At 43.4% G+C, this 22,237-nt stretch overlaps 1 protein-coding gene across 7 annotated transcripts in view; it reads right to left on the reverse strand.

Annotated features, from left to right (window-relative positions):
• Positions 1–22,237, reverse strand: part of LOC120384060 (SAP30 binding protein) — a 55,581-nt gene that overhangs the window by 13,382 nt on the left and 19,962 nt on the right. For all 7 annotated transcript variants that reach the window (XM_039502395.1, XM_039502399.1, XM_039502396.1 and 4 more), the window contains one exon: positions 6,056–6,098. In XM_039502395.1, coding sequence (XP_039358329.1) covers positions 6,056–6,098 — 43 coding nt within the window. The remainder of the gene's footprint in view (positions 1–6,055; positions 6,099–22,237) is intronic.

The raw sequence follows: 22,237 nt of genomic DNA on the forward strand, positions 1-22,237 counted from the left end.
GATCCATGTCTTCCACGGCTCCTCTGCAGATGGTTAGAGGATCCCTTAAGTGAAATAAAAGGATATTCGGAAGTAAGAAATAGTCCTTTCACAGAAAGGGAGTTTTTGACCAAAAGTCAGCCAGGATTTGAATGCAGGAACTCTATACTAACCCAGCATATCGTTCAAATTAGCCTGTAAAAGAAGATGGGTGATAATCAGTTAAAAAAAAACTTTTCTGGATAGGGATAAGGGGGAAAGAACATGCTGGGCTCATGTTGGGAAAAAGAGGCATATACTGAACCATGCTCTTCCAGTTTTTACCTCCCTCATTTGCTGGTCTGCGTCTGAGGCATATGGGAGTGCTCAGTTATTGGCACTACCTTGATGTGCAGTCCAACCTCTCCTTGGTGTCTGGCTATGTTTCTACTGAACAGTTAACCCCCTACCATCCACACAGAAAAACCTAACTGGGTTTGGAGGGGCTTTAAGCCGTATTGCATTACCCAGCTGGGGGTATGGGCATAGGTGCTTTAACCCCATGCTACCTTACCCATGCCCCCAACTGGGTGAGAGCCCAGGCTGCGCTTTAATCTAACTGAAGTCTGCCCACTTTGCAGTGAGGACAGGCAAAAACTGCACAAACACTCAATTGCAAAAAGTCCTCCAATTCCCTTCCCACACTTCCCCCTCAAATCTCATACAATTGACACAAATGACTGGGAATGCATCCCAGAGCAACCCAGCACAAAGAACCTGGGATATGCCCCAGACACACAGGCAAGTGCAGAAACAATGAAGACATGGTAATTCAGGTAGGACTTTGCAGTGGGGATGCTCACACCCAGTCTAGGCTAACCCAGATGGCTCAGACCTGGGAGCCAGTCACCTGGGGTTAGAGCTGAGTGAATAATTTCCACTAAACTGAAAAATCCTTTCATGCCAGAAGGTCAGGCACATGACTGAATAGTGTATCCAGAGAAAAATCTTTGGAGGAAGGGGTGTCAGGGTTGTTTGGTTTTGTTTTCCCAAAGATGTGCCTTATTATGAATGGAGAAGAGTTTTCAGTTATTTATCCTAGTCTACATTAAGGGCTAGGTATGGCAAAGAGGAGCCTACATTCATACTTTTGAGGTACTACAACCTTCTTTCTCTCTCTCTCTCTCTCAGTGCATACCAAATTTACCTTAAGATTCCAGAGCCCTCTTTTCCATTAATTTTTTCCTATTTTGTAGTGCCTTTAGGTAAACAATGTAGAGAGCTTTTAAGTGGCAATTTAAGAGCTCTGCTCTCTACATCTCTTTCCATGTATGCAGGTGTGAATGTATTCAATCAGGGGTGGCCAAACCACATGGGGCTTTTTCACAGTTAAAGTGCGGCTTGAGGAGACACCTCCACCATTCCCCACCTACCTGATTTGGGGGGAGGGAAGCTTGGCACCTCTGCCTTGCAGCAGGGTGGTAGGACAGGGGCTTCTGCCCAGCGTGCCCCCTTCCCCCCCCATCAGGGCTTCAAGCAGGAGTGGAGCACCCATAGGTGCCTTCCACGGGGCAGAGGCTGCGAACCCTGGCAGGTGTGCCCCAGATCTTGAACTTCTGAAGATTGTTGTATGCAGCTCAGAGGGTCAGTAAGTTTGGCCATCTCTGTACTAGATAGCGATGCCATGGTGTGTCCTCACAGGATATGTCCAGTTGCTCTGTGCATCTTGTTATTTCTGCAAGATCAAAGCTTTGCTTTTTATGCCAATCAGAGGTAGCGACAGTGGGTGTGGCTTCTGATTGATCCTGCAATCCACTCGCTTCCGGCCTAAAGAACCTCAGGAAGTCAGGTGGCTGGCATGCGTCACCATTTCAGGAACACCCAAGTTCTGGCTTGTAATAAGTAACTATTCATACCTGGCAGCTATAGATCTGATTGGGATGAGAAAACTTGCAAAGGACAGGTCGTAAGACAGACTTGCATGAATCAGCTGGTGGTTGAAACAACAAGGAGTCCGGTGGCACCTTAAAGACTAAATAGATTTATTTGGGCATAAGCTTTCATGGGTAAAAAACACACTTCTTCAGATGCATGGAGTGAAAATTACAGATGGAGGCACTGTATTACTGACACATGAAGAGAAGGGAGTTACCTCTTGGTTGAAGTATATTTGGGAGCATGTCCCAAGGATACCGCTAGATCAGCAAGTGAAGGCATCCTCTTCCAAAGAGTGCAAAGATGGCCAATTTGCTAGGCCTGTGGGTTTGCTTTCATCAACTGACAGTGTAGTTTAAGAATTCAACTGCATTTAATTAATTTGTGTAATTTTATAGCCACTTTTTGGACAGCCATTGCATTCACTCCAGGAAGAGTGAGAGAGGCCCACCTGCATTTAAGCCTGCATTTTGGTAAGAAGCCACAGGTCCATTAAACCATCATGGAGAAGGCTAAGATTTCGTCACAGGTATTTTTGGTAAAAGTCATGGACAGGTCACGGGCAATAAATAAAAATTCACGGCCCGTGACCCGCCCATGATTTTTTTACCAAAAATACCCGACTAAAACTCTACTTTTGGGGTCCTGCTGCTCAGGTCCCTGCTGGGGGGCCCTGCTCCAGTGCTGGGGGTTGACTGCCTCCCCGGCCGCTGCTCCTGGGGGCCGCTCTCCGGATGGCCTCCAGGTGCCCTGGGACCACCGCTGCTTGGGTGGTCCCCGGAGCCAGCTGCTTGGGACAGCCTGAGCATTTGCCATTGTGGCTGGCTCCAGGCCCTGAGGCAGCCCCCCCAGGACTGATGCCCAGACGCTCCCCGGGGCCGCCCCCAGGACTGCTGCTCGGGCAGTCTGCAGGACCAGCTGCCTGTGGCCTCTCCAGTAGCGGCCGGCCGTGGATCAATCCAGCAGCATCCAGTGTGGCTGGCTGCAGGGCCAGGGCCAGGGCCAGCCGCACAGAAGTCACGGAGGTCACAAAATAATGGAATCCATGACTTCTGCGACCGCCATGAAAAAAAAATTAATTATGGATAGTGTGGCACCAGCTGACAGTATCTCTATATGTGAGAAGGCCCAAGATCTGTGAAGCACTGGCAAATGGAGAAGTGACATGCAATAAAGCCCAGACAAACCCAAATGGAGCATGGTCTGCATTCTCTTCCATCCAAAACAAATTTGCTTCCTAATACATTACTGGAAGTGTGGGTTTCCACAATTTCCTGGCAGCAAAAAGTAGAATCCCAGGGAAGAATATGAGGCATTAACATGCCACTGAGTCATCCATCTTTGAAAGGCCCTGTTAATTAACCGTTCTTTGTGGGCTGGAGAATGCAGAGGAAGACCAGCATATATTGGCCATACTTTCTGATATTTATATATTTTAATTTTGTTAAAATATCCAGAGCACTAGATGCTTCCTTTTGTATGGGCTGAAAGGAAATTCTCTCCTTGCACAGCCTTATTCGCAGCTAAAGAATCAATATATTGCTGCCCATGGCTACTGCAACAGTATGTATTTCAGAAGGGCTATATGGAGCAACAGCAAATGGAGATGCAGCCATCAGCATTACAACTGCTCCCACTTTTCATGCAGCTAGCAGTTCTTCTGACTGGCAAAGTGCTTTAATGAACAATCCCTTCAGAAGAACAATGTGTGGAACTTTATGTATATTGTACTCCCTGTGCTCTTTCCCTTTAATGTCTGGCACAGTTATTGCTAGAAAAAACTGGTATTTCAAACTTTAGGGGGAAGGATAAATTAAATAGTTATGAAACAGCTTCTATGGAAGATTTTCAACATACTGGTCCTGCAGATAGACTTTAGATGCTCCTTTTCAGCTGAAAGGATTTGGGATATTTGATCCAGCCTCCAATTGTAAACCTTCAAGGGGCACTTTGCTGCAATACTAAAAACAGTCTCTGCAGTGGAAAAGAGTATCGTAGCACTCCTTTATCAGGCTGACAAAAGGTTCAGTCTGATTGAAGATAGTTACACAGAACCCTGCATGGCGCACACTGACCCTAGGTAACCCAGCACCACAGTTTAGCTGTAGGCAGCTTGCCCTTTGCATGCTTCTGTTGGGAAAGGCGGTTAATGCAGATCTCATGTCTCATCTCTTAACATGTCTCCAACCCACCTTAACCATGAACAAGTTGAGACACCAAGGACTCCGTTGGGTGCTACATACCCAGGTTTCAAACCCTGGCTTTTCACAGAGTGTCATCCAAACTATGGGCTCAAATAGGACAAGGGTGTCAGCCTTGACAGAGGTTACTCTCTCGACATGAAATGAGTATTAGGGCCAAAGCAGTCTTTGGATGAAGGGGTGTCAGAGTACTTAAATTTAATGCTTAGACTATGTCTACACTACAGCTTATGTGGGCAAAACCTCTGTCATTCAGGGGTGTGAATAAACCGTCTCCCTGAACGACGTAAGTTACACCCACACCGGCGCTTACGTAGACTGCGCTATGTCAGCGGGAGACACTCTCCTGATGATGCATAGTTTATGCTGCTTGCAGGGTACGTATAGACGTGGACTTCCTCAGGCTAGGTCTACCCTACAGACCTTACAGTGGCACACCTGTAAGGTCTCCTGTGTAGCCACTCTACGCCGACGGGAGAAACCTATCCCATTGGCCTAATTAAACCACCCTAATGAGCAGCAATAGCTATGTCAGTGGGAGAGTCTATCCTGGAGCTTCTGTCCATGACATTTATGTCAGTTTTTTCACACCCCTGACTGACAAAAGTGCTAGTGTAGACATAGGCCTATGTCTACACTACCAAGTTTTGTCGACCAATCAGTGAATATGTACAATACACAAGCACCCTGACGAGAGACGTGTCTTTTTCCTCTAAATTTTTGTCGACAAAGTGCCAGTGTAGACATCACGCTTGATTTCATTACTTTAATTGGCCTCCAGGAGGTGTCCCACAATGCCCATCGTGACTGCTCAGGTCAGCAGTTTGAACTCCATTGCCCTGCAGCCTGGTAAGCAACCATCCTCCCCTCCCCCTTAGAAGCCCTGGGAATTTTTGTAAAAGCAGCAAAGAGTCTTGTGGCACCTTATAGACTAACAGACGTTTTGGAGCATGAGCTTTCGTGGGTGAATACCCACTTCGTCAGATGCATGTAGTGGAAATTTCCAGGGGCAGGTATATATAAGCAAGAAGCAGGCTGAAGATAACGAGGTTAGTTCAATCAGGGAGGATGAGGCCCTCTTCTAGCAGCTGAGGTGTGAAAACCAAGAGAGGAGAAACTGGTTTTGTAGTTGGCAAGCCATTCACAGTCTTTGTTTAATCCTGATGGTGTCAAATTTGCAGATAAACTGAAGATCAGCAGTTTCTCTCTGAAGTCTGGTCCTGAAGTTTTTTTGCTGCAGGATGGCCACCTTAAGATCTGCTATTGTGTGGCCAGGGAGGTTGAAGTGTTCTCCTACAGGTTTTTGTATATTGCCATTCCTAATATCTGATTTGTGTCCATTTATCCTTTTCCGTAGAGACTGTCCAGTTGTCCTGTAGCCCCACCATCCTGTTGCTCATGATAAAGATGGGAGAATAGATTCTCTATTTAGGTTGGTAAGTTTCCATGCCAGTTTTGCAATGTCGACTTACACTAGGGATTCCTGCTTTAGCACAATGGCTACAAAGGGAACCCATATGTTACAATATATCCATGCTTTAAATAGAAAATAAAACTAGCAGTAGTGTTACTGAAAAAGGCCTCATCAACAATTTCCTTAAGTCTCTCCCTTCCCCCATTATGAGGGTTCTGAAAGAGGCTGCCTAGACAAAATCATTACTGGTTTTCCAGATGAGTTTAAAATGACCTTTGTGTTTCCCCTATATTTTAGATGCACATAAAAATATTTGCACACATTTTGGGCATGGTTGTCTCCCTTCCGAAGTTCAAGCCAAACAATCATTAGCACGGTAGATGAAGTCACTGAAAATATTCCATTGAGATGAAAATGAGCACAGAGGAGAAGACTTAAAAACTGCATGAACAGAAGGGATCCAAGATTATCTTCATTAGTGGAGAGAGAAGCACAAAGAGATAGTTTGCATGTATATTTTAAAATATATAGCATTATGTGAACTTACCAACTAGCTCCTGGGGATCTCTCTTCTCCAGTTCTGAGAACTCCTGAGGGAGGAAAACAACAATGTTAGCAAGATTGGTCATGCACTAGAGTCATGGGCTACACAAATGTATATATTAGCTCTCAGAACACCTAAATAAAGATTAAAAGGAAGAACGGAATGTAAAATATTAAACATAAGGCAACGCTTGCCCCGAGAATCAGAAATGTAGGACTAGAAGGAATCTCAAGAAGTCATCAAGTCCAGCCTCTTGTGCTGAAGCAGGATCAAGTAAACCTAGATGGTCATCCCTGACAGTGTTTGTCCAACCTGTTCTTACAAACCTCCAATCATAGGGTTTCCACAACCTCCATGGGAAGCCTATTCCAGAATTTAACTAGCCTTATAATCAGAATTTTTTTCCTAATCTAAATCTCCCTTGCTGCTGACCAAGCCCTTTATTCTTGTCTTGCCTTCAGTGGACATGGAGAACAATTGATCACTGTCCTCTTTATAAACAGCCCTTAACATATTTGAAGACTTATCAGGTCCCCTTCTCAGTCTTTTTTCAAGACTGAAGAGGCCCAGTATTTTTAACCTTTCCTCATAGGTCAGATTTTCTAAAATTTTTATCATTTTTGTTGTTCTTCTCTGGACTCTCTCCAATCTGTTCACATATTTCTTTAAAAGTGTGATATCCAGAAGTGAACAGGTATTCCATCTGAGGCCTAACCAATGCCAAGAAGAGTGGGACAATTACATTCAACACTCCTGCTAATACTAATATCATTTGAAGGTGTCTTTTTTGCAACTGCATCACATGGTTTACTTATTCAGTATGTGATCCACTATAACCTACAGATCTTTTTCAGCAGAACTACCGACATCACGGGAGCCATCAAACCCCCTTAGAGGATGCTTTCTATTCTTGCAAAGACAATTTCATCTAGGAATTAAGGCTTGATTTTTATGAGCACTGAGCATTCTCAGCGCCCAGTAACTTTCAGTGACAGTCGTGGTGCTCAACACACCTGGGGGTGGGAAGGAGGATCAGGTCTTAAGGATTGACCAAACTAGACCAAAAGATCATTGATTCATCGAGACTGGTACTTGACCACTGCCAGTGGATAATACTCAGTGCTTCAGAGGAAGGTTCCCACCACCCCTAAAACATACAATACACTTAGCCAATCGTGCATAGCCAGAGTGTCTTCCTTTTTATTCATTCACAACTCAGAATTCAATATTAGAATTCCCTTAAAGGGACATAAATAGAAACAAGATCCCATATAAAATTGTTTGGTAGACCTCAATGCTGACCAAGATGTCAGTGAGATCTCCATGAAAAAGGGGAAAGTAGTCAAATGGAAAAGTGAAATTGCTCGTCTATCAGTCTTTTGACAAGGTTCTCCCAACAGCGTGATCAGCACTACAGAATAGTAATATCCAAACACCAGAGAGACGCAGGCTCAGAAGCAACACCAGTTCATTATCTTTGCTGATAGAGGGCCTCAGGTGCATCGGGTATGAGTGGCTATACTGAAAGCAAGAGTTATTCATAACAGGAAATACTGCTGATTTGAGAGGATTGCGAAGCAGAAGTAGTGCTAAGACCATGGGCCAAACTGTTCTTGGTTACTCTCACGTGTAATTTTGAACCTACATTTACATACATATAAGAGCAGAATTTGGCAGTATGGATTTCTACAAGAGAAGGGGGTTATGGAAAAAGGTGGTCGAATGTGATTAAAGATTATCCAGGGCCAAGTTTGGAAGCAAGCATCATAACACTTTGAAAGTCCCAGGAAAATGACTAGTTCTTACACAATTCTCCTCAAATGACAAGGGCTCTGAAGCAGCCCTGGCAACAGTATTCTAACCACCTCCCTCTTCCCAAAAAAGCCTTTCACGATTCATTGGGCTCTGTGTCCAAAATTCCTCAGCTTCTCAGAACACTGAAGCTATTCATTCAACCTGAAATGAACACAATGCTGCCTCCTTGTTGCTTAGCAACCAAACTTTCACCACTATACTCCATTAAGGAGGGGCTTTTTATGTTGGGTGAGGGGAAGAGAAGGAGAGGTCAGTAAGCTAATTTGGACATTTGCTGTGCCAAATTCAGGCTGGCATTATAAAAATCACTAATTCCCAGGGGTATTCAGTGCCTTCGGGATCAAAAACCCAGCATTCCTTTTGTAGAACTAAATGAAGTGTAGTGATATTTACCGCCTTTCATTAAAAAGCATTGTGGCTGTGAGTACATTCGGGTCATATAAACATAAGGCTGAGGCTATTTTAAAAAATGAGGTACATGGAGGAACACATGTGCCTGCTAGCCAGCTGGCTAGGAACCAGTCTTGTCATTTTATGTGGAACTGAAGTGGACTGGACTATTGTGTCTTTGATAGTACTGATCTTCCTATACATAGCTAATGTGCCCACACTGTAGTCTCTAGATGCCAGTATCCTACCACCTATTCTCTCAGGCCATTTAAAAGCCTTTTGACAGATAATGATATATTCAAGAGAAAATTAAAAACAGATACTTAAAAGTCTGCAGGAAATTTCCCAGCAAGTAATTTTAAGTATCCACCAAGAGGAGGGACATTATCTTCAGGTTAAAGCACTGGACTAGGACTCAGGTGATGTGGGGGTCTGTTCCTGTACTCCTAACAGTGTGAGACTCTGGGTAAATCACTAACTGTGTGTGCGCCTCAGCAACCCATCTGTAAAATAGGGATAATCCTTCCCTATGTCATAGGATTGCTGTGAGGTCAAATTCATAAAATGTGAAATACTCACATACCAAGAATGACCACAACAGACTAGACTATGAAAAAAGTAAGTTCATACAGTTACAGATATGGAAGAGAATCATTGGGTCCCTCCCCTCCAACCAATGCAGGATTTTTCCCTAGAGTGGCTTAATCAGTCTCCCAGGAGAGATAGTGCTTGAGACATATTACACAGCCTAACAGATCTTACTATACACATAATATCTCTTTTCACCCTGATATCTAGGACACTAAATACACAAATTCAAATCTTAACATCTTTGTGGGGGGAAAACTACTTTTCACTCCACCCATAGGTAGTTATTTGATAGTTCTTTTCTTCTGAGGGGACACTTCTGGGGAAAGAGGACTACTTCAGTAAGTACCTATTGTCCCTAGCCTTTATCTAGAGTTCTGACCTCTCCTTGTTTTTCCAGAAGGAATACCTAGATGACATTAATGAGTAAACGAGAGTGGTACACAGGATGATGGAGGAGATCCCACTGGAATGAATTATACTGCTATGAACATACTTAGGGCTAGTCTACACTTACCAGCCGGGTCGACGCGGTGAGTTCGACTTCTCGGAGTTCGAACTATCGCGTCTAATCTGGACGCGATCGTTCGAACTCCGGAAGCGCCGCGGTCAACTCCGGTACTCCACCACTGCAAAAGGCGGTGGCGGAGTCGACCTTGGAGCCGCGGACTTCGATTCCGCGGCGTCTGGACGGGTGAGTAGTTCGAACTAGGGTACTTCGAATTCAGCTACGCTATTCACGTAGCTGAACTTGCGTACCCTAGTTCGACCCCCGCCCTTAGTGTAGACCTGCCCTTAAAGAGGTAACCAAAGGAAATGGTCAGAAATTCAACAGCTTTTAGAAATGCGGTAACTTTCCCAAATAACCAGGTTAAGAAAGCATTCAGCAGGCCACTCACTTATCACAATGGTCCCTTCTGACCTTAAAGTCTATGATTATCATGGTTTTAAGTGAATAATCATGCTAAGAAGGGCATTCACCACATACAGGTAAAGTTACTGAATTTTCAAAACACTATTTGCAGGTCACCTTTAAATCATCTGGAGCAATCACTGCAATGGTAACTCTGAAACAGAGGGCTTGGCTACACTGGAGAGTTGCAGCGTTGGTGGTGGGTTTACAACGCTGCAACTTAGTCACTGTCCACACTTGCAAGGCACATACAGCGCTGCATCTCCCTGGCTGCACTCCTGCTCTGCCTGGGGTATAAGGATTGCAGCGCTGGTGATGCAGCGCTGCTCCGCAAGTGTGGCCACCAAAAGCGCTGTAATTGGCCTCCGACGTATTCGGAGGTATCCCAGAATGCCTGTTCAGCCACTCTGCTGTTTTGTTGTGAACTCCGGGCTCCCGGAGCTGCTTATCTAAAAAACAAACAGCTACTGTTTGCTCCAGCAGAGGCAGGCAGGGGGATTCTTTCGGAATGTTCACAGCTAGTGTTTGCTTGAGGAGAGAAGCAACACGGCGGGGGGCGGGAGGGAGTCCATTTTGGAGCAGCAGCTTATCTGGTCTGAAGGCTATTTGCATTTAGTGAATAAGAGGGGTGGGGGGAAGGGGTCCAAACTTTTAAAATGATTGAAAGTTGGTGCTGTGTATCTTCCAGTCCTTAGAACTTGCAAGGCAGGGAGCTCACACAGTGTCAGCTCCAAAAATCCACTCTCTCTGTCTCCCCCAGACTCCCTGTCACACTCCACCCCACCCCCCTCTTTTGAAAAGCACGTTGCAGCCACTTGAACGCTGGGATAGCTGCCCATAATGCACCACTCCCAACAGCGCTGCAAATGTGGCCACACTGCAGCGCTGGTAGCTGTCAGTGTGGCCACACTCCAGCGCTTTCCCTACACAGCTGTACGAAGACAGCTGTAACTCCCAGCGCTGCACATCTGAGGGCATTGTCTACACTACAAAAATTATGTTGATCTAACTACTTAACATAAGAACAGCCATAGTGGGTTAGACTAATGGTTCATCTAGTCCAGTATCCTGTCTTCCGACAGTGACCAATGCCAGGTGCTTCAGAGGGAATGAACAGAACAGCTAATCATCAAGTGATCCATTCCAAATTCAATAGCTTGTGTGTGTTCACACTTGGCTCCTTGTGTCGGCAGTGCGCATTCTCACTAGGAGCGCTTGTATCAATTGTATTGTCAGTGTGAGGCATTGTAGGATGGCTCCTGTGTTAGCCTAATTACACTGACCATGACTCTATGCTGCTCAGGGAAGTGGTGTTACTAAATAGGCATAGAGAGGCACTTACACTGACAGGAGCCAAATTTAGGTGAAGACACTTTCACAGCTAGGTCGATGCAAAGCAGCTTATGTTGACCTAACCCTGTAGTTCAGGCCAGGCCTCAGGAAAGAGCAGACAATAGTCTTAACAGTAGTAACTGGATGACTGAAATTCCTCTTGGTAACATTCTTGTTTAAGCATCAAAAATTGATTTTTAAGAAGTGCAACATATCACAAATAAATTAGCTCCAAACAGGATCGGTGTGATTCTATGAAATTCCAAAATCACAAATAAAGTATTGATTTCTGGGAGGTAAATATTTCTTTATCTTGGCTTGCGCTCTACAGTTCCTAGAAGGAAAGAGTCTCTCTCATTTACAACGGTTTATACAAAATGGATCCCTAACACTTGGTAGATATTAAATATCTATTTAATATATAAATTATATTAAAGGAGCTATCTGCACAAGACAGGCATGACGCCATCATCTCCAGACTACCCAGAACTGCAGTCACATCAGCAAGTCCAGTCTTCACATCCTCAGGGCACAGCCAAGACATCAGAAACTCTAAACATGCACAATGAAGAAAACAAGTTCTAAGGAATCATAACCACACCCTCTGCCCAGAGGATATGAATTTTGCTTACTGATGAATGAGGTATACCTGCTGTTCCATGATTAATTAAGCTGAAGGCATCTAAACAATCTTTCATTAAGTCCCTCATTTCAAACTTTACAAATGGCTTGCCATGAAAATGAAGGACTGGTTCTTAGCCCCATATGGTACTTTACTCGCTCCGAGTGTTGTTCATCTAGTAACCCTCAACATCCTTTGCACCAGGCAAGAAGTATCCCTACGTAGTACATGGGAAAATAGAATTTCAACATCTTGCCCAAGGTCATATAGTAATGACTTGTCTACACATGAAAGTTATTCTGGAATGTCGTAGCTACTCCAGAATAACTCCATGTGGGGACATTTATTACAGAATAAAAGCATCTTTTGCAGACTTATCTTAATCTTCTTCCGAAGTGTGTTAAACGAATTCAGAAAAAGCCACTTTTTTCCCTTCCAGTATACGAGCTCACACATAGAGCTAACCCAGAATAATTGCATGTGTAGACAAGCTCTAAGGACTTGTCTTCACTACCAGGGAGATCGATGCTGCTGCAATTGATGCAGCAGGAGTTGACTTAATGGGTCTAGTGAAGACCTGCTAAATCGACAGCAGAGTGCTCTCCGGTTGACTCCAGCACACCTGCTCCCTGAGAAGAGTAAGATAAGTCGATAGCGGAGCATTTCCCGTCGACACAGTACAGTGAAGACACCGCGGTAAGTCGACCTAAGCTACATCGACTCCAGTTAAGTTATTCAAGTTATGATCCTCCAGCTACGTAAGTCGCCATACCCCGCTAGCGTAGACAATGCCTTAGATAATGGCAAAGAGATTAGAACTCAGACTGTCCACATCCACCAGCACCTCCTGGGAGCACAGAACTCCTAACTTCTCAAAAGGTCCACATAGCATTAAGGCCTGGCCTATACTTAAAATATAGGTTGACAAAAAGGTACAAGGCACAGGGGTATGAAAAATCTACATCTCTGAGCACCATAGCCACACTGACGTACGCCTGAGCGTAGAGGCAGCTAGATTGACGGAAGAATGCTTCCCATCAACCTAGTTACTGTCACTCAGGGAGGTGGAATTCCTACAGTGATGGAAAAGCCCCTTCCATTGCTATAGTCTGCACTGATGCTACAAGGTTACAGCAGTGCAGCTATAGCACCGTAGCTATGCCACTATAGTGCCTGTAGTGCAGACATGGCCTTAGACATAACTCCCATTAGTGTTCATGGGACTTCCTATAAACAAAGGCTTTACTCTGAATGCTTCCCCTTGATTTTAGCATAGGCTTCAACACATGAAGCAGAAGTGAGGGCGTTTAAGTACAGTTAACTTTTTTTCTTAAATTTAATGTGCTATGGATCTGATCCCAGACCAAGTTAAAAGGTGAGGGATGGAAAGCTTTGAGGAATAATGTAAAGAGGCACAATATAAAAGTGATGGGTTGCCACACTTTAGCGTGGTAAGTGGAAAAGAATATCCATTTCTTGACACTGACCAACAAGTTCTCCAGAGCATTTACCAAAAGGAAGATATTTTGACTGTAAAGCGGAGGAAAATTTTAAACCCCAGAGTAACGGATCTTATCTGTTTACATAAGGCACCAGAATCATTCATGGTACTATGTACATAAAGCATTGGAAAAGTACAAGTTAGCTCAGGGATATTCACTCTGTGGCTCGTGAGCCACAAGTGGCTCTTTAGTGTGTCTCCTGTGGCTCTTTGTGATGTAACAATGAATTCACACTACTGTGGCTTTTGTGGGTCATGTTGATCGCTAATTTGGCCCCTGAACCACTGAGATCTGAGTATCACTGAGGCTAGTCAAGCAACACTGTGCATTGGTTGTGTCCAGAATCAAGCAAGATACTTACGATGCTGTAATTTCATCAAGGAATGTGTATTTTAAGTCAATAAGTTGGACATCTGTGAAAAATTGTGCATAATGACCATGTTCCCATGGGGACCACTCACTGAAGTCAACAGGGCTTGGATTTCACCCCCAGCGTTTAACCTGGAGTGGACTGAGTGCCAGCACTGCATTGTTTTCACAACCTTGAGCTCTGGAACGCTGTGTGGGAGGGTACCTACATTTACATCTGTGGTCAAAGTCTTTTTCTGGACACTGGGTTGGCCACACTAATGAAATCAACCCAGAGATCACTGTTAGCTAAATAAGCAGCAGTTTATCTCCATCACCAGGGAGGTATAAAACTCAGACAAGCTACAGAAAAAGAGCTGACCTCTTGTTCCTTCATATCCCAAGCCTAATAGAAAGGCTTTTGTTCCATTGAATATTGCAAGCTGTTATGTGAAAACTGCCAGGATAAAAAGTGTAAAATAAAGGGGCTTTTCCCCACCTCATTTTGTGATGGCCAGAGTGAATATATTCACTATGATGTAGTAATAGTAGTAGTAGTAGTATGCATCTTTCAGTCTCAAGAGGCCATGGATATGTGCCCCTGAGATGTAAAGAATTTACTCAATCGGTTTTATGGCAGCCATGGCTGTGGCTGAAGAGACCCACTTGAGAGAGACACAATCTCTGCTTACTAAGGTTTTATACTAAAGGCAGACCTTGGAGAAAACCTCCTGTTTGAAGACAAAGCTTGCACTACTGCAGCGCCACTGGTCTCAGAACAGAGGGAATACTAGTGTAAAATAGTCCATCTCCCTTCTTCTCCCATTAGGAGGGGAGACCCTTTCCATCGCTCTCCTCTCACCCTTCTCAAGGAAGGTATATCCCACAATTCTCTCTCTCTCATCTCCCCTACTGGGAAGGTCAGCTCCTCACTGCCATCTATTCCCTCCTCCTGGTCATCCCTCAATCAACATGTTACTTGTTCACAGCTACTCCAAGCAGCGGCACACACCATGACATTTGCCAGACTGGTCAGTTTCACTACTGCTGCTTACAGCTTCTGAACAGTAGTGAAGGTGAGAATAAATCTTACTGAGATGCTGCTAATGGTCAGCATCTGGTGCAGGTGGATGGAGGTGCAGAGCAAGGAAATATAAAAGTCAGATTTTAGGGACCTCCGATCACCTACATTTCTAAGATCTCTAGACCGATCTCATGCATAACAAGCCATATGATTTCTGGTCCCTGTGTTCCAGAGCAGTTTAGTGAGACTTACAAGACTATTATTTTCACCAATGACTAACTTCAGCTGTTTTTTAAGTTTCAGTATTGTGTTCTGCTAGCATTCCGAAAAAGTTTCCCATTTACTACTGTTAAGCAAGTAGGCAAGTGTCTTTTTCAAGCCTTGGGCAATGAGACACTCCCTCTGGCAGCCCAGCGGTTGTATTTATTATTAAACTGAACCACCAAGATGGATTCATACCTGTTGACGAAGGACAGGCACTGTTTCTGCTTGTTACATGCAAGAATTGCAACATGAAAGCAACGTATTCTAGTTAAATTCCTCATCCTACTGTGGCAAGATATGGACTGTTAGTAAGAGATTCAGTCCAACAAAACTGCAGGGTGTGTCCACACTTTGGAAGGTTAAAAAAATACATAAGAATGCAGCCTACCATCAGGTCCCACTGCAAAACTCAACAGCAATCCCCTCAGTGGGAACAGAGATTAAAACATAGGAAGGAAATGAAAACAATATGAAGCTGACACTGAAGAATTTAAGCTTCAGAAGATTTACCAAAAAAAAAAAAAAGTCCATTTTATTTGATGGAAAGAATGGACTTATTTACAACAATGCTTGCAAAATCCTTCCTGAAACACAATCCATAAAACCAGTACAAAGCACACACCCACACTGTGGAACACAGCAGATACTGATGTTAGGATTGGTACCCTTTGGCAAGAGCTATCATCAACTTCACAGCTGCAGTGGCATAAATTACTAGGAGTGCATCTTAATCATGCAGAAGGCGAGGGGGCAGGGAAGAGAGGGAAGACAACTGCTTTGTGGGGAAGGAAAGCATGTAATGGCTAGAGGGACTTGGGTGCTTAAAACAAGATCCAAGTTGTGAAATTGGATTGACTGAGAAGACAATGTCCAATTCCCCAGCTTGGGTTTCTCCTTTCCCATGCTATTTCAACCAAGTCAGACCCACAAACTCTCTCTAGTTTCTCACCACTGCTGATTAGCATCTATTAAAAAAATCTAATGCAGTGGTCCCCAACGTGGTGCCCGTGGGCGCCATGGTGCCTGCCGAGACATCTATGTGAGCTCGCGGACTGGCCGGCGGAGAAGCATCAGCCAAAATGCTGCCGAAAAGTGGCGTCATCAAGAGGCGTCACTGCCAAAAAGCGACGCCTCTTGATGATGCCGCTTTTTGGTGGATGCTTGTTCGCCAGCCACGGTGGCTTGTCGTCTGGCGCCTGCCACCCGGAAAAGGTTGGGGACCAGTGATCTAATGGGTTAGAAGCCCCAAGTTTTCACATAATTAGCCTGATCTTACTTCTGTTAATCAGATCCTCCCTCCTTTCGTTTATTATATCCGCTCATTCCATCTTGTCTAAAATTAGTCCATGCCTATTCCAAAGAGTTTAGAGTGTCCTCCTACTAGTTTGTACAGCACCCAGCACAATGGGACCATGATCCTGATCATGCCCTTTGGTCATGTCCATAATAATTTTAAACGCACCTTGATAATGCTGTTATCCTTTCCCAGCCTGTGCATCCTGAGGCATGATGCCATCTGTGATTTATTTAGACATTTCTTTAGTGGACATCAACTTGGTATCTGATTATTGAACAAAGTTGTAAAAACAAGTCCACATATGCAGATCACAATGGGTACAGTGCCTGAAAAGTGAGAGGTAGAGAGTTCCAAAGCCAGGGACCTTGTGTAAATAACTGGATGCCAGTTCTCACTGGTTCAATCCCGGCCAAAACAAGAACATGCTGACTGACAGGCTGGCATGGCTGGACATCAGGAGAGACACTAAATTAAACAAACCCACTGATTGTTGCAATTCAGTGTCCAGATTTAAAGCACACTGATGATGCTGGAGATCGGGCTGGCAGAGACTGATTTGTTACAGGGACAGCTATTTACACAAAAGTACATTTGTAAAGAGATGAAAAGTAGTTACAGCGACCCTTGTGACCACCCACAGGGTTCAGCAGAACATATTGCCTAGCAGAAGACGACCTTTAATCCAAGTTTTTAGTAGTGTTTGGCCAATACAAAGATACTTGCCTATTGGTGGTAGGGTCATTACAGCAGGTTTCACCCCACATGAAAGTAGGTACAGCTAGAAGTGAATGGACATTTTTTCTCTCTCTACAACAATTCATTCATTGGGTGGAGGGGAGTGAAACTGTCTCTTGTTAAAGAATCTGCTTAGGCAACAGCATCATTCTGCTGCTGCAGAAAGGATCTAAACTCTGGACGCAAACACTTCATCTCCACTACCAGCCATAACAAAGCAAGAGGGAAGAATACCTACATGTAGACAGGAAAGAATTTATGATTAATTTCTCAACCCTTCTCATCTCCGGGCAATGCACATGCTCCAGTATATGTAGTTAGCTGGATGACCTAGTCATTCCTACAATAGAGACAGACAACATATTAAAATCCATCAGATTTGAGGAGTTAAGAGCAAAGAGTGAGCTGCAGAAAGAAATGGCAATTTCACCTCTCACCCACCAAAGTTTGTCAGTTGTGACATATGCTACATTAGAGAAGCTGGTAAACAGAATAAAGTCCGTGTGTGTGTGGAGAGGGGGGGGGGGGGGACGACGACAAACGTACAAAGTTTTATTTCCTTTCCCAACAAAATAAAAAAGAAAAGAAGAATCCCGGGAGAAAGCCCAATACAAGCCCATTTCCTACGGCTATATCCTGTTTGCCAGCTCTGTCACATGGCTCCAGGCAAACTGCCCAGTTCTGGAGGAGAAAATGAACTTGTCAGAAATATGAGAGGAAGCCGCTGGGCCCATGTTATGAAAGCACTGAAAAGTACAGAGGCGAGCCACCTATAGGGAAAAATTGACTGTTTTCATACTGCAATATGAGACTTCTATACAGTCTGCACACACTGAGGTGTCACCCTGTTGTAGACAGCGAGGAAGAAAGAACAAGACAGGAAAGAGAACTCCTCAGACTCTTTCCCCATCTCTAGTAACTTATCAAAAGAAAGAGCAGACCCAGCTGACACTGCCTTTTACTTTTTAAGCTATATTAAGTCTGTGCAAATCCACTGCAAAGTTCACTTCAATTCTATGACCCAAAAACCAGACACCATACCACACCCAGCCAAACAAGACTTGCTAAGTATGAAAGTGATCAAATGTTTTAGACAAAGGAACTTCTATAGCAGGAGAGTCTTTAAATAGTTCCTGCTTGAAATCTGATTCCATTCATCTGACACATGGTGTTTTAATAATTTTCGAATATATCTGTTATTTAGAGTAGCAGCTTCTAACCAGGGGTTACAGCAAAGGGCCCTGAGCCAAGGCTCTTGTACTCTGGTTTAGTAGCAGAGCCTGGATCACGGTGGCATTTGGGGCAAGTCACTGAACCTCTGTGCCTCAGATTCCTCACCTTTAAAATGGGATTAATATCTTCCTCAAAGTGGTAAGGAGTTTGGTGTCTGTAAAGCATTAGCAGAGCTTCAGCTACAAGAGTGCAAAGTAAGGGCTCTTGGTATCCCAGGCAATGGTCCCAACTACGGTGGCATACACATGTTTAAGAGCAGTTAAAAAAAACAAACAAAACAAAAAAAAAAAAAACAGCTCTCACTGATTGTCCAAACAGACCAATTAAAGACCAATTGGCGCAAACAAGCACTTGACTGGGGTTGCCAGAACTTTGAATCCACCTCTGCTCATTTCCATTAGCCAGTGAAGTTGATGAAATGACCTTAAATGACTGCTGCTTGGAGCAGCTAGTCCTGGAACCCACAAGAGAGGCAATTCTTGATGTAAGGTACAGTGCCAAAAGTGAAATCCCTGCAAGCTGCATAGAAACTTTTTAAAGACACTATAATAGAGGCTCAATGTAAATGTATACCCCATATTAAAAAACTCAGTAAGAGAACCAAAAAGGTGCCACCATGGCTAAACAATAAAGTAAAAGAAGTAGTGAGAGACAAAAAAGGCATCTTTTAAAAAGTGGAAGTTAAAGCCTAGTGAGGAAAATAGAAAGAAGCATAAACACAGAATATCAGGGTTGGAAGGGACCTCAGAAGGTCATCTAGTCCAACCCCCTGCTCAAAGCAGGACAAATCCCCAGTTTTTGTTTTTTTACCCCAGTTTTGTAAGTGGCCCCCTCAAGGATTGAACTCACAACCCTGGGTTTAGCAGGCCAATGCTCAAACCACTGAGCTATCCCTCCGCTCTTTGACAAATGAAGTGTAAAAGTATAATTAGGAAGGCCAAAAAAGAATTTTAACAACTAGCCAAAGACTCAAAACATAATAGCAAACTTTTTTTTTTTTTTTTTTTTTTTTTTTTTAAGTACAACAGAAGCAGGAAGCCTGCTAAACAACCACTGGACAATCGAGATGCTAAAGGAGCACTCAAGGATGATTGCAGAGAAACTAAATTAATTCTTTGCATCGGTCTTCATGGCTGAGGATGTGAGGGAGATTCCAATTCTTTTTAGGTGACAAATCTGAGGAACTCTCTCATACTGAGGTGTCATTAAACAAGGTTTTGGAACAAATTGATAAACTGAACAGTAATAAGTTACCAGGACCAAATGCTATTCACCCAAGAGTTCTGAAGGAACTCAAATGTGAAATTGCAGAATAACTAACTGTAGTTTGTAACCTATCATTTAAATCAGCTTCTGTGCCAAATGACTGGAGGATAGCTAATGTGACGCCAATTTTTAAAAAGGGCTCCCAAGGTGCTCCCGGCAATTACAGGCCAGTAAACCGGACTTCAGTACCGGACAAATTGGTTGAAACTATATTAAAGAACAAAACTGTCAGACAAATAGATGAACATAATTTGTTGGGGAAAAAGTCAACATGGTTTTTGTAAAGGGAAGTCATGCCATACTACAATTCTTTGAGGGGATCAACAAGAATGTGGACAAGGGGGATCCAGTGGATACAGTGTACTTAGATTTTCAGAAAGCCTTTCACAAGGTCCCTCAAAGGCTCTTAAGCAAAGTAAGCTGTCATGGGATAAGAGGGAAGGTCCACTCATGGATTGGTAGCTGGTTAAAAGATAGGAAATAAGATGTAGGAATACATGCTCACTGTTCAGAATGGAGAGAGGTAAATAGCCGTGTCCCCCAGGGGTCTGTACTGGGACCAGTCCTGTTCAACATATTTATAAGTGATCTGGAAAAAAGGGGTAAACAGTGAGGTGGCAAAATTTGCAGAAGATATAAAACTACTCAAGATAGTTAAGTCCCAGGCAGACTGCGAAGAGGTACAAAAGGATCTTACAAAACTGGGAGACTGGGCAACAAAATGGCAGATTAAATTCAATGTTGATAAATGCAAAGTAATGCACTTTGGAAAACATAATTCCAACTATACATATAAAATGATGGGGTCTAAATTAGCTCTTACCACTCAAGAAAGATCTTGGAGTCATTGTGGATAGTTCTCTGAAAACATCCACTCAATGTGCAGCAGCAGTCAAAAGTGAACAGAATGTTGGGAATCATTAAGCACAGGATAGATAATAAGACAGAACATATCATATTGCCTCTATACAAGTCCATGGTATGCCCACATCTTGAATACTGCATGCAGATGTGGTTGGCCCATCTCAAAAAAAAGATATATTGGAATTGGAAAAGGTTCAGAAAAGGGCAACAAAAATAATTAGGGGTATGAAACAGCTGCCATATGAGGAGAGATTAATAAGACTGGGACCTTTCAGCTCGGAAAAGAGACTACTAAAGGGGGATACGGTAGAGGTCTATAAAATCATGACTGGTATGGAGAAAGTAAATAAGGAAGTGTTATTTACTCCTTCTCATAACAATAACTAGGGGTCACCAAATGAAATTAATAAGCAGCAGGTTTAAAATAAACAAAAGGAAGTATTTCTTCACACAGTGCACAGTCAACCTATGGATCTCCTTCCTAGAAGATGTTGTGAAGGCCAAGACTATAACAGGCTTCAAAAAAAAACGAACTATATAAGTTCATGGAGGAACTATTAGCCAGGATGGGCAGGGATGGTGTCCCTAGCCTCTGTCAGAAGCTGGGAATGGATCACTTGATGATTACCTGTTCTGTTCATTCCCTCTGGGGCACCTGGTGGAAGAAAGGATACTGGACTAGATGGCCCTTTGGTCTGAACCAATATGGCAGTTCTTATCTATTAGTTCTGATTCAGTGATTTCCATTTTGAATGAAAGCAACAAGTTTAGTCATAAAAGTAGCCAAATATAGCCTCTGGTAATTCCCATTAAAAGTGGACAAGCTCAATAAAGCGGTTTATTGCTGTGGGAAGCCCATGAACCCAGCCACTTCTCTCATCCCATTTCTGCCTCCTATTTGATTCCACAGAGAAGTAAGAATGGCAACTTTGTGAGATCATAAATATCAAGTACCAGAGGGTAGCCGTGTTAGTCTGGATCTGTAAAAAGCAACAAAACAGTCCCGTGGCACCTTATAGACTAACAGATGTATTGGAGCATAAGTTTTCGTGGGTGAATACCCACTTCGTCAGACGCACGCATAAATATCAGTATCATATGGCAATGATTGAAATGTCTAATCATTTTGAGAATTTTCTTTAAGGATTATTTCACAGCAGGATTAAATAGAAGGTGAAGCTGAGTTGTGAGAAAACTTAGATCTCAGCAACAGCAGCAATGGAAAAATGCAAAAGTGCTGGCAAAGGGAATTTCTTCTTGCACAATAATTCTTTGCTAAGTACATCCCATCGAAATTCCTTCTTCAAAGTCTAGAGAAAGAGATTAAGTGTCATAACAGAAATTCAGAGAGCTGGTAAGAGCAACAACTGAAGAGGACTATACTGCTGCAGATAGATATTTAACGCTAGAGAAGGACCCTGGGGGCAAGTGATGGAGGAAACAGATATTGTTAATTAATTTGAAAAATGAGAGATAAGAAGTTGCAAGGTTAGTTAATAAAAATCCATGAAAAAGCACATTATCCTAGCAATTGTGGGGCTAATTATTTATGCCAGCAGAAAAAGGGTGCAACAAAGATTTTCATTCTCTAGGAAGCACATCAGAAACTCATATCCACCAAGCATTGTCTAGAGAAGGATTCCCTGTGCCAAATTAGTTTCCAGCACGCACAATGCACTGCTATAAAGGAAGTTTAAAATGGTATAAAAGACTGCTGTCTTGGTAATCTCAATTTGTCTCCCAGTGGCAGGTGTCCATAACACAAAACGGAGCCATCAGCACATGCGGCACTATTTGCACCTCTGCTGTCACTCTCAGAAAGGCCCAGGACTGAATATGCTCTGGAGACTGAGGGCAACATCTACACTACAAAATTAAATCGACCCAAGTTATTGCGGTAGTTGTATGTTGATGTAATTGAATTGGTTTTACACATCCACACTATGCTCCTTGTGTTGGCGGTGCTTGTTCTCACCAGGAGCGCTTGCACCA

This window comes from Mauremys reevesii, linkage group 15 (genome assembly GCF_016161935.1).
Source record: "Mauremys reevesii isolate NIE-2019 linkage group 15, ASM1616193v1, whole genome shotgun sequence".
NCBI classification, from domain to species: Eukaryota; Metazoa; Chordata; order Testudines; family Geoemydidae; genus Mauremys; species Mauremys reevesii.